Source organism: Nyctereutes procyonoides, unplaced genomic scaffold (genome assembly GCF_905146905.1).
Source record: "Nyctereutes procyonoides isolate TBG_1078 unplaced genomic scaffold, NYPRO_anot_genome, whole genome shotgun sequence".
Taxonomy (NCBI): domain Eukaryota; kingdom Metazoa; phylum Chordata; class Mammalia; order Carnivora; family Canidae; genus Nyctereutes; species Nyctereutes procyonoides.
The window spans coordinates 19,876,804-19,889,219 of record NW_026575142.1 but is presented as its reverse complement, the minus strand read 5'-3'; the positions used below and the strand labels follow the sequence as shown (position 1 = coordinate 19,889,219).

General features: G+C 35.1%; 1 protein-coding gene across 3 annotated transcripts in view; it reads right to left on the bottom strand.

Annotated features, from left to right (window-relative positions):
- The window catches only part of SCN9A (sodium voltage-gated channel alpha subunit 9), a 90,137-nt gene that overhangs the window by 44,536 nt on the left and 33,185 nt on the right, over window positions 1-12,416 (bottom strand). For all 3 annotated transcript variants that reach the window (XM_055308073.1, XM_055308074.1, XM_055308075.1), the window contains exon 16: window positions 10,444-10,920. In XM_055308073.1, the coding sequence (XP_055164048.1) occupies window positions 10,444-10,920 (477 nt within the window). The remainder of the gene's footprint in view (window positions 1-10,443; window positions 10,921-12,416) is intronic.

The window sequence follows — 12,416 nt, the reverse complement described above, 5'->3', positions numbered from 1 at the left end:
AAATAAAATTGTTTTACAAGATAATATTGCCTCTGAATCACCACCCATCTGAAATAGAGAAATACGTCTTTTACTCAGGAGTACCTTTAACATTAACTTCAAGTAAACTAGAACAATATTAGTTTTTTTTTATTGGAAACTGTATTATTATCCTTTCAGTGTATCATTTTCAAGATAAAGTTTTGCTTTCAACATTGCACAATGGAAAACAACAATACAAACATCCCAACAATGACAGAGCAATTCAAAATGTGAACTGGATTCTTTAAAAAAAAAAAAGGCAAGATTCTTATTAACATGGATTTTTTTTCTCACAAGAAGTTATTTATTAGAGTTCAGCCATTCAACAAACTATACTAAAATTAAGACAAAATGTATCCAAGTGGCATATTTTCTTTTATACTTGTTAGAAATACTAGATAAGGAAATCCACATGAATTTGCCTCTAATTTTATAAAAAGTGTTTAATGTCTTATTAAAAGTTTTAGTGTTCAGGGCAGCCTGGGTGGCTTGGCGGTTTAGCGCTGCCTTCAGCCCAGGGCCTGATCCTGGAGGCCCAGGATGGAGTCCCATGTCAGGCTCCCTGCATGGAGCCTGCTTCTCCCTCTGCCTGTGTCTCTGTCTCTCTGTTTCGCATGAGTAAATAAATAAAATCTTTAAAAAAAAAAAAGTTTTAGTGTTCACATCATCATATGTTCCATTTAAGTCTCTTACCTTCTTGATGCTATGCTGTATATCTCCTTATGATATATATATCCATAAAAAGAAACACTCTCATCAGTGTATGATCTTGTTTTTAGATTCAAATAAAGCATTTCAAGCACTTATAACTCATTCATCCATAGGCTGGGCCTAATAAATTTTAATTGATGCATTTTATATATGATCAAATAAAATCAAATGTTAGTTACTGAACCAATTAAAGAAATAAAGCCTCAGTTATCACTGTTCTTAAAATCATTTCAAAATATATTCAAAATTTAGCCTAGAAGCTAAGCACTTTGGCTCTGTCCCCAACTTCCTAGTTAGGTACTCAGAACACAGCTTACTTGTATGAGTCTCAATTTCTGCAAATACAGGTCTAGTACTAGAATGTTCCTTTTATGTTCTGAGATTTTATGGTTATGCCTGAAATATTTTCACACAAAAATGGTTTCTTAATAGAGTTTTAATTTACTAAATTTAAATGTGATAATTTATTTTTTCAAGCTTTAGTGAGATATAGTTGACATATAACATTGTGTAAATTTAATGTATACAATGTGATGATTTGATACATGTATATATGGTGTGTGTGTATATATATATATATATACATATATATGTATGTATATGCATGTATATTTACCATATCCTTCCCACACATAATTACTATTTATTGTTGTTGTTATGAGGAAAACATTAACGTTCTACCCTCGTAGCAATAAATGTGACAATTTAATGTGACATATATTAAAAGAGGTTGGATTAGATTACGAGAGGAAGCTGCTAGAGGTTTTCAAGTTAAATGTTGCTTCAATGGCTTCTGTTACATTCTATATATCTTACTTTTATAATCCATCCAATAAAAATCTATAGATCATGCACTTGAAATCACCTAAGGACATGAGAGATATATATATCAAGGAAGTCATCAAGAGAACCACAAAAAATGATGGAATTGCCCCTGTGACATGCTATGATGCCAATTCATCTACAGAACAATTGTATATGTTTCTACTTTCTTGCAATGGTCAGGCAGAAACATTTTGTAGCTGAACAGCATGCATGACACTGAAAAAAATATCATATATGTATGATTTTTTTTTAGATAACCTGTATAAAAGTGGTCACATATGTCTCTGTCTGGTTAAAAGCACAGAGCTGCATCCTTGATTGATCCAGTTTGGTTTTACCCCTGTGAGAAGTAAGAAGGTTAGGTACTGAAGTTTAGAAATGCAGAATGATGAAATAGCTTAGTCAACTGATTTAAACTGTTTAAAGTCACATACCTGTAAATAAAAATTAGTTATATGCTAGAAAACATATGCTATATGCTCAATGTAAAGCAGCATCTTTGAAACACAGTAATAAGACTGAGTATCATTCAACATAAATTTTAAGACACTCAACAGTCATGTAACTATTAGGTGATAAGTTTAAATATTATAATGTGCTAAGGAAATCTTTTGCATTCTGCTTGCTCTTTATAAAAACCAGTTAAAAATAAGTGAATCACTGACCTCTACCTCTGAAACCAATAATACATTATACATAAATTAATTGAATTTAAATAAGAAATTTTAAAAATCCAAAAAAAAAGCGATTGTCAATTTTGGAGTGAGAGTAGAAGTGTATAGTTTTTAAAAAGTATATTCTAAAATTCATATTTCTTGATTAATTTTAATTATCAAATTTATTTAATTTTGATGTTTCAAACAACATTGAAAGAAAAATGTTTCCAAGTTTATCAAAATATAAAGAATAAGAAACACTGGCTCAAACATCAGACTAAAATTTCACTGTTTTTAGACACATAAACAAATCCAGTAAAGTGGAAAGATTTTTCAAATAGTTTGAAACCAATCCTCAAAAAAGAAATGGTTAATTAAGTAAAATCCTATAGGAGTCTATTTTGTTTTGTTTTGTGTTTTTTAAGAATCTATGCAAAAAATTAGGATCAATATCAACTTAATTGTATAATTAAGGTATAATAGTATAAAAATAATTATACAGTTGTATAATTATAACTAATCCCTAAATTTTGCCAAACCAAATGCAATTCTGGAAGAGATTATTTTCTGAACTGCAATAATGAGAAGAAATCTAAACTTCCATCTTGATGAAGGCAATAACTGTTTGAGGAAAAAACTTCATAAAAAATCTAAAGAGACACCAAATAACAACATAATTAAAACCATCATAGAGTAAAAAGACAAAATCTTTAACCTCACTGACTACACATAAACAGTTTTTAATCAAATCAATGCAATCAAAGAAATGCATTTCATAACAAGTAAGCACATTTAACTTTCTCCAAAGATAATTGCTTTTACAAGTGAAAAGACTGGATACTGAATAGATGAATGGGTGGTTGGATCACTGAATCAGTGAATCAGGTAAGCAATATGAATGTCTGTTCTTCTGCCTGGGATTTCCTTCTCCACTGTATCCACTCAATGAAATGATCTCCATCCTTTAGGGCCTGGCTCAAATGCTACCTCCTCTGACGTGCTCCCGACCTGAGACTCTTACCCAATGCATCCTCAGTGAACTGGTTTATTATTCTGTTATGGAATGTGCTTTGTTCTACTCTGTTATAGTATTGAGGTAGACTATAACTTAGTAAGTCAGCATTAAGGAGGACTAGAAGCCAAATATGAACCAGCAAATGCACAATACCACTATACAGAAATTTTGATCCTTAATTTTGAAATTTTGATGCAACATTGTAGTACATAACAGAAAATAATTATATCACTAGTCACATCGTGCCCTTCTATGGCATGTAATATGGTGCTTAAAGCTTGGAGTTTAAATTTTTAAAATACCCCCAGAAACATCAGTGACTAATCAGCATTTCTTAATGATGTGTTTGAGTTATCTGTAAATATACATGAATAATATCCATTTTCCTGGCTGTCATAAGGAGGAAAGTTATATATTGTATATGAAAGTGGCAAATATATACAATTTTTACTTGGTCTTTTGGTGCTTTCTTCTTGTGGGTCTACTTCTCAAGTGTTGAGCTGCTCACTTGTCCTCTTACTTTCTGTGGTCCTTGTAGTGTAGTGGATGCTGTGCTGTACTGCACAGATCCCCCCTTTCAGGCAAGGCTCTCATTCTTCCAGCTACCAGGAGTGTTAGGGGCTGAAGGTTCACAGTTGACCTCTTGCATGGGAACTGTCATGCAGAAGACTGCCTCACCCAAGGTTACACCTCCTCCCCTGGAAAGGTGGAGAGGGAACCTGCATTCAGTGACTCATTGTTGGGAGAATACAAAGACCTGACCCCCTTGCTTCAATCAGGACTACTCCAAAGGGTCATCCTTGTACCTATAGGAGTTGCCCATAGGATCAGCAGAGGCATCTGCTGAAACTGCAAAGCATTTTGATCTCTCCCTGTACCCAATCATCTTGCTTCCCTCACTTTTTACAGGTGTTAGGTGTTGCTCCTGAGAACACTCCCCAGTAAATCTACTACACACAGATTTCTCTCCCAGAGCTGACTCCCCATATATCATATGCTTAACATAAATTAACACATAAGATCCTAACCTGTCCACAACTCTGACTTCTCCTCTTTACTGAGGACCTAAGTTTTTAAATATATACTGTTTGGCATCACTTGGCTATCCTCCAAGTACTTCACAAATTAAGATGTTTCCAAATTAAACTCCAAATCTACTCTACCTCCTAAATTTCTCCTCTTCCTACACATTCATTAATAGCATTGATATCTATCCAGTCTTCTAAGATAAAACCTATTGTCATGAGTCAATCTGTGTCTCCCAAAAGGGTGCTGAAGGCCCAGCCCCTGGTACACTTGAATATGACCTGAAATAGGGTCTTTGCAGATATAGTTAAGATCAGGTCACTAGGAATGGGCCTTAATCCAGTGTAAGCAGTGGCCTCAGAGGAAGAAAAGACAGACACACACAGGGAGAATAACATGTGATGATACGGAATGCCACAGAGTAAGGAACCACCATCAGAAGCTAGGAAAAAGCAAGGCAGGATGTTCTCTAGAGGCTTCAGACAGTATGGCCCGACCGAGACTTCCGTTTGAGACTGTTAGAACTCTAGAACTGTCAGAGAATACATTTCTGTGTATAAAGCCGAGTTTGTGATACTTTATTATGGCAGCCATGGGAAACTGATACACCTTTGGCAACAATTTACAACTCCCATATCTAGGCCCTGAGGCCCTACATATTAACGTGGAAGTAATCTCAAAGTTTATCCCCACTTGCCACCATCATTCCCTTAGCTTGAGCCCTTATCAATTGTCCTTTGGATAAATGAAATAGCTCCCCATCTTCTCTTTCTTCTGGGCTGGGCTTTATTACACCCCCAAAGAAATTTTCTTTAAAAGTACAAGTTTGCTAGCAACAAGGTATAACAAAACCAGACCCTAAGTTACTCTTTCTGTTAAATAAAAAGAAACATACTTTAATCTCTTGTCATGGTACATCAAGCTGTTCACTAACTGGTTCCAATCTACCCCAGTTACCTACTACTTCCCACCAGGCCATCGTCATATGTATTTATTGGGCCTTTTTACATCTGGATGCTTCCACATACACTTAACTCTCTACCCCTATCAGAAAGGTCTCTCACTTACTCTGTAGAAAGAATTTCCCTTTTCCTCATAAAATCTCCCTCAAATGCCATTTCCTCTGTGAAGTATTACAATTTTTTAAAGATTAGTTATACTGTCCTCTACCCTGTCTGAATATTTTGTCCAAAACCAAACTCTGTTTTAATTTTTTATATATGTTTAATTATAATCTCTGGTTTCACTAACTTTCTTCTCAAAAGCAGGGACCTTGCTTTACTCATTTTATCACTTAAGACAGTGCTGAAGTGTCAAAGACAAAGACTTATAGCCTACATTTACTGAAGAAATGAGTGCACTAATGATGTGCCTTCCTAAGGTCTAGCAGGAATATAGTAACTGAAAGATCCTCAGTAAACGTGAGTTGAACAAATGAATGACAATGGTTTCTAGAAAATATTCTCTAATGTATTCCTTTGCAAGTTTCCCCCCAATGATCAAAGTTAATGAGGGGTTTGTTTGGAATTTGGTTCCTTATGGAAGGTGAAATTTTGCATAAATATGTTTGCAGTGTTTTAAATGATGTTCTCTTGAAGAAGGGAAGTTTGATTATGTAAAATTTGAATATTTCATTGACCTCCTTTCTCCAATGACCTCAGCTAGTTCCATCACAACTTTGATATGTTTCAAAACACTAAACAACTATTAAGTAAATCTAAGTATCTGCCTTTGGCTTGAAGAGGAATGAAGGGGCATCTCTCTAGGAGGAAATCTTTACACACAGTATTTCCTCTCTGCTAAGCACACAATATGAGCAAATTCACTTAAGTAGTCTTGATAAGTAGATACATTTGTCAAAAGAGCAGTAAAAAAGTACTTGGGGGTTTAGAGTCACAGTGAATAAAACAGCTTCTCTGAAAGTTTTAAGAGTCTGTACTACTTTAAAATCACATGAGGCTATTTTTGTTTTTAAACATTTGAAGAAAAAAATTTGGATTAATTTAATGTTTTCCTCTGAAATTTGCATATATACTTCTAAAGTCCATGTTACAATTCTATAAGCTGCTTCTTGTTTTTCATCTTTATAGCAGAGAAAGAAGTAATCTCTAGTGATAGAAAACAAAGAGAATGACTCTAATCATCTAAGAAAGAGCTCTCCATTAAAAAAATTACTTATTTAGCTTTTTGGAGTTTTAAATTTTGAGACTTGGCATAATTGAAAAAAAAACTATACTTATGAATTCAGTTAAGCCAGATGCCAATCACATTAAATCATTACAGGTGGGTGAAAAAATTTTTTTTTCCTCAGCAACTCTTAGAACCATGCCTGGAGCATAGTAGATCTCAATAAATATTTATTGAATGAGTGGGTGCATTTCATGCTTCGTTTGAGGCTCATAATAAGGAAGCACTTCACTACTAATGGCAAAAATCTGTGCAGTGTGTTGCTAATGTTTGCTGCATGCTTAGAGGACCACAGTGTGCCTCAGGAGGAGACATTAGTTCAGTGTCTGTATTCTGAGAAGCAGCGACAAGTCTTATTCTCATGGGCCCATGGAAGATACCAGTATGTCTTTCTCAATTCTGAGAAAAACTCTTATCTTGAGAGAAATGCTGATGTTCTATTGCCAATTATTTCCTCAGAACCGTTTAAGATATTTTACTCAACACCTTATTTAAATTCATCTCTTTGGTCATCTTCTGGTAAGGAGTTTTATTATAAAAGATTTTTTCTTCATTCTGGAGTGTATATCAGGACAAGGACACTTGCCTATGTGAGATCTGATATTAGAAGAAGATGGAAAAGTCTCCATCATGTATAATGGGAAAACAGAATGCTAGGCCATAAAAGAAAATTGTTTTGTTTTCTGTTTTGGTTTGGTTTTTTGATGGAGGTAGGAAGGAGAGGCGTCAAAGGTTAAAGATGTTGTTTCTCTCTGTTCAAAATGCAGATTCTTCAATAGGCAAAGACAGAAATAGCCTCAGCCCCTGAATAAAGAAAATGACATCTCAAAAACCTGGGTCAAAACACACTAGGAGTGAATTTAGGTTCATTTCCCATATGCCAACTCAATCGACCACAGTGGCCACGGGGAACAGCACTGATAAGGACTCTAAAGTTGCTTTCAGACTTAGGCAAAAAGAGTTTAAAGCGTACAACCCAGAACTGAAGTTTGGAACAAGTTCCCTGGGTCTTTTACACATGACAATTGTAAACCATTGAGCTATATTCTCCTACCTCTCTTGAATTTAACCTGTAGCAGGTAACTACTTACAGTGTATATGTGACCACTCAATTCTATACCCATAAATGTTAATCAGGGACTTACTTTCTAACAAACACGTATCTAATTATTTATCTACATCATTTACTGTTCATTAACTTGTAGCAGGGAACTACTTATAGTGTATATGTGACCATTCAAATCCATACCCATAATTACTATTAATCAGGCACTTACTTTCCAATAGACATGTATCTAATTATTTACCTACTTTATTTACTCTTCATTACCAATTCTCTTTTGCATATAAAGAAACTAAAAAACAACAACAACAAGAGTGTTTTTGTAAATTGCTCAAGATCATAGAGGTAGTAAATACCAAAGCTAGAATTTAAGGCAAATCTTCTATCTCCAGAGGCTATATTCTTAAACATATCCCAAAGTAGTACTTAAGACTTAAATAACCCAAATGTACTGAATCAGGCATTACTTTCTATTGGGTGATCAAGATTTGCTTTGGACAAGGTTCATCAAGACCATGGCAACCACTATTTTAAAGGTGCGTTAGGCATGAAAAAATTAGAAAGTTGCACAGGAGGGAATAAGTAGTTCAAAAATTTTGGAACTCATGTGGGAGCTGAAGATTAGGGAGGTTAGCATGGGAGGGTATTAGACGCACTTCTGATAAAGAAAATCTGCGGTTTTTTAGTGATTCAAATGGAAAACCAAAACCAAGTCATAAAGAGAAACATTTAAATCTTAAACAGCTAGAGAGAAAGACTATAAACATAGGGCTTCACAGTTGGTAACAGCTTAATAGTAGCTCTAAGTTACCTAACAAATTTCCTATAGATCCTGAACTTCTTTAAATCGCAAACCTCCTCTGGATGCCACAGGGTATGTTAATTCTTCAGAAGCCTGGTTCACTACCCCAGAGGAGAAATACTGGGTATTAACCCAACAGGGATGTGTGTTTAACCCTGAAGTGGACAAAGAGGGCAAGGAAGGTAGAAACAGGACTGTGTCTCCTGTCATGGCTCTGTCTCTGAGCTAGGCTTATAACTGTGGATAAAGTCACTTCCTCTTACTGCTACCTTTTCAGAAAATGAGGTGCTAAATGGGCAGATCTATAAGATTCCTTTTAAAATGTTATAATTAACATAGTAAGAATAAGATTTTTTTCAGCCAAAGAGGAGATCCATTTAGGTTTTGAGTGAAGGAAAAATGACCAGGTAAGACGATTCTTCCAAATATTAAGATTCAAAGAAGTTTTGATAAACTCTGCCAGCAACCAAAGTGTCTTAATACCTGGAATCCCGAACTTATTTAGAGTCTACTAAGTAATTGTGGCTTTTCAACTCTGGTCTCCATGAGCATAAAAATGAGTAAATGAACTCGTTTCCTTTTCCACATGAGACTAGGCTCAGAAGACTGTTCCTGAAAAGGGGTATGTGGAATCTGATTTCCCACCTTCAAGATGAAACAACCATATTTTTGAATTTTAGAGATAGTACTTCTTCCATTTAAAAGTTTTAAAAAAAAATATTTGTTCGATACTTTGTCTTGGAAAGAATGTCTCTGGCTACTTAGAAATACACAGTCTTAATTTATATAGTCATGTATTCACTCAGTAAGTATTGAACACTTACTATGCACTCAGCACTGCACACACACACACACACACACACCGGAATGTATTTGTATTCCAAATCCATTAGAAATTCATGGAGGGTAGGTCTTAGTATAGGATTAAGCAGATAGAGGGTATGTGATAAACACCTGTCAAATACTTTGAAATGTGACCTAAAGAAAGGAGTAAAATTTTTAAGTGATACCTTGAAACTTTACAGAGCTGCCATAAAACTCACATATGGTCCTTATATCCTGTATTAATGAAAACACTGTTCAATTAATAAAAACAGTAAAAAACTGTTACTTTAAATATATGCAACCAGGTGTAGAGAAGGAAGATATAAAAAAGTTTTGATAAAAAGTTCCTCTTCTCAATGAGTTTAGAGTACCACTTTACACATACGATATTTTCTCCAAAAAAAAAATAAATAAAATTATTAAGGCTAAAAAATAAATTCAGGAAAAGTCATAAAACTGGGCAGGATTCAAAATGGAGAGAGTTCCTATCTCTTTGGGGAGAAATTAGGAAGGATGCAATAAGCTACTGCTTTTGAACACTCTGAGTACTGTTCTAAGCATTGTTACCCAGGTTAATTCATATAACCTTTAACCTGCCCTGTTATGTAAGGACTAATAATTTTATACACGAAGAATGTCTTAAGAACATGTATAGGATTTTGACAGAAGAAGGAAATCCCAAGCAGAGTGATGCACGAAGCACTTGTGGTGCAGAAGGAAACCAGGCAAACACTAGGGGACATGGACGGTCAGCTGATTGGGGCCACGGTGTGAAGACTTTATCCACAGCCTATAATTCAGGAGGTTTGGGGGGCCAAGCATACTTCAAAGGGGTGACAATGATTAGGATTGAACCTGAGTAAAATTAAACACGTGGCCTGGAGTAGATGGAAAATGCAGGCACAGAGACCAGCTGGGACTCTATCTGGCATGGTTTAAGCAAGACGTAGTGAGTGCAAAGGCAAAGGTGATAAGGAGTGGTGGATTCAACAGATGGGAAACTGCATATGACTTTACAATCGATAACAAAAGGAAATGAGGGAAGCAAAGACTTAAAGGTACCTGGTGCTTTCAGATCTAGCTAAGTGTGAGAGAATCAATTATTAAGAACCAGTAAGTGTAAAACCTTACCAGATGAACCTTCAGCAAGCTGCTGTGTAAATTCACAAACAAACCAAAAACTAAACAAACAAAAAGAGAAACTCCTCATCAGTCTGCAATATTAGAAAGAACTTATCTTGGCAAAATTGGAAATTTCGATTGGTTTCACACTGATTAATAACATGAAACAATGGGTATGAAACAATCTTACCCCTTTGCTGTATTCACTATCTGAATCACTGCTAAGTTCCTCAGTATTCATATTTTCCAAATCGGATTCCCCCGGTGCAATCGGCACTGTCACAGTGAGGCTGGGATTATGAATAAATGATTGGCAATCACTTTCTTCCATCAAGTATTTGTCCATGCTGCTTCCAAACCCACTGATTTTCTCTTTTTCTTTGTGGAAATTGTGATCTTTGTTCATTTCAGCAAGTGTGCGGTTAGAGATACAATTTTCCTTCTTACTATTTTGATCTTCTGCTCTTCTTGTGTCTTTGGAAATCTTTGGCTTTTTGGAAAATGCTTTGAGAATAAACTCACGTAAGGTTTGTTTCACATAATTTACTCCCTTCTTAATTCTGGCCACTGCAATCTGGAGGTTGTTTGCATCAGTGTCTTCTTCGATTGCTGTAAGATTGTCTGAGCTAAATGAGCTCAATAATAAAGCCAGAAATAGGTTGAGGACCTACATCAGGATGGGGATGGAGTGTGGAGAAATAAGGAAACAGAACATAAAAAAGAAAATTAGCATATTTTTTCTGAAATACAGGCCCAAATCCAAGCCAGGATTAAAGATCCCTGCACTTCTTCCCACAGAGAGAACATGTGATGGCTTAGAGAAGATGCTAGATTCCTCACCACTATCCTCTCCTATCACATATCCTGGGAACTCTGGGGAGCAGAGGTCAGCCATGCCCAAGAAGGACTCAGCATGAGGAGCAAAGAGACGCTCTCTTCCCTATTATTATATCATTCTTAAGTTCATTTGCAGCACGAGTCCCTTAGCCAAATTCCTTTTCATGGGTATAAAAAGCCCTCCTAATGTGTACCTGTAATTAATATTTGTCACCTGTAAGAAAAAGGTAGAACAAGAAAATTATGACAAGAGCCAATTGTGCTGAAGTAACCTATGCCAAGCTCTGTGTTCACTTTTCCCAGAAGATAAATGCCAGTTTGTTGCAACAAATGGAACATATAATACTTGCAAAGCTCCTGCAATAAAATATTCTGTCCATGAATTGTGCCAGCTTGCAACTTAATGAGGCTTTTAAAGCATGCAAAAGGACCTGCCCACTGAACCAATTCAACTGAGATAATGGCATTATGACTGAATGGCCTCATGCCAATATTTGGCCCTAGAAGAAATAATAAAAAAGGGCAGGACAACTCCTAAAATCCTATTTGTGTACAAAACAATTTGTTTTTCCTCCCTGAGGTAGGGGTCTAGGTGGTCTCAACATTGTAAAAACAGAAACGAAAACAAAAACAAAATCTCACAGAGGGTTGAAAGTATTTAAATTATATTTAAATGTTGTTTATATAGGAAACAAAACGTAACTGAAATACCCTTTCATGTAAGACTCTTCACGAACAAAAACATCTACCTTATTAAAATAATCAAAATTAGGTCAAATCGAAGATAAAAGATTTATGCCCGAATTTGGTCCCACCTAAAACAATTTTTTTCAAACATGTAAGTACAAGAGCACAGGTTAAAAATGTCTATGTAAATAGGTTTAATTTAAGAGAAGAGTTTGACAGGGAGCAAAGAGAGAAAATCACAGAAAGCAATTGTGATAAAACACTAAGGAACTCTGAAATAGTTTACTTTCAATTTGGTCTTTATTGTCAATGAGAAAATATATTTCATTATGAGATACATGTTTGTTTGTGTCTAAGTTTTAACCAGAATGTTGATGAGAAGGCAAGGGCTCATTCTATAGCTTTAGTCTCCCTAATCAATGCAAATGTTAATAGATCTTTTTTTCTTTCAAATTTGTAATTAACTTAATTTTTCCACATTTAGTGAGATATAATTGTTATAAAATGTTGCATAAGTTTAAAGTGTACAACATGTTGATTATATATTACAAAACGATTACCACCACGATGTTAAGGAACACCTCCATCATGTCAAATAATTACCTTTTTTTTTTTTTGGTAGTGAGAACATTTAAGATC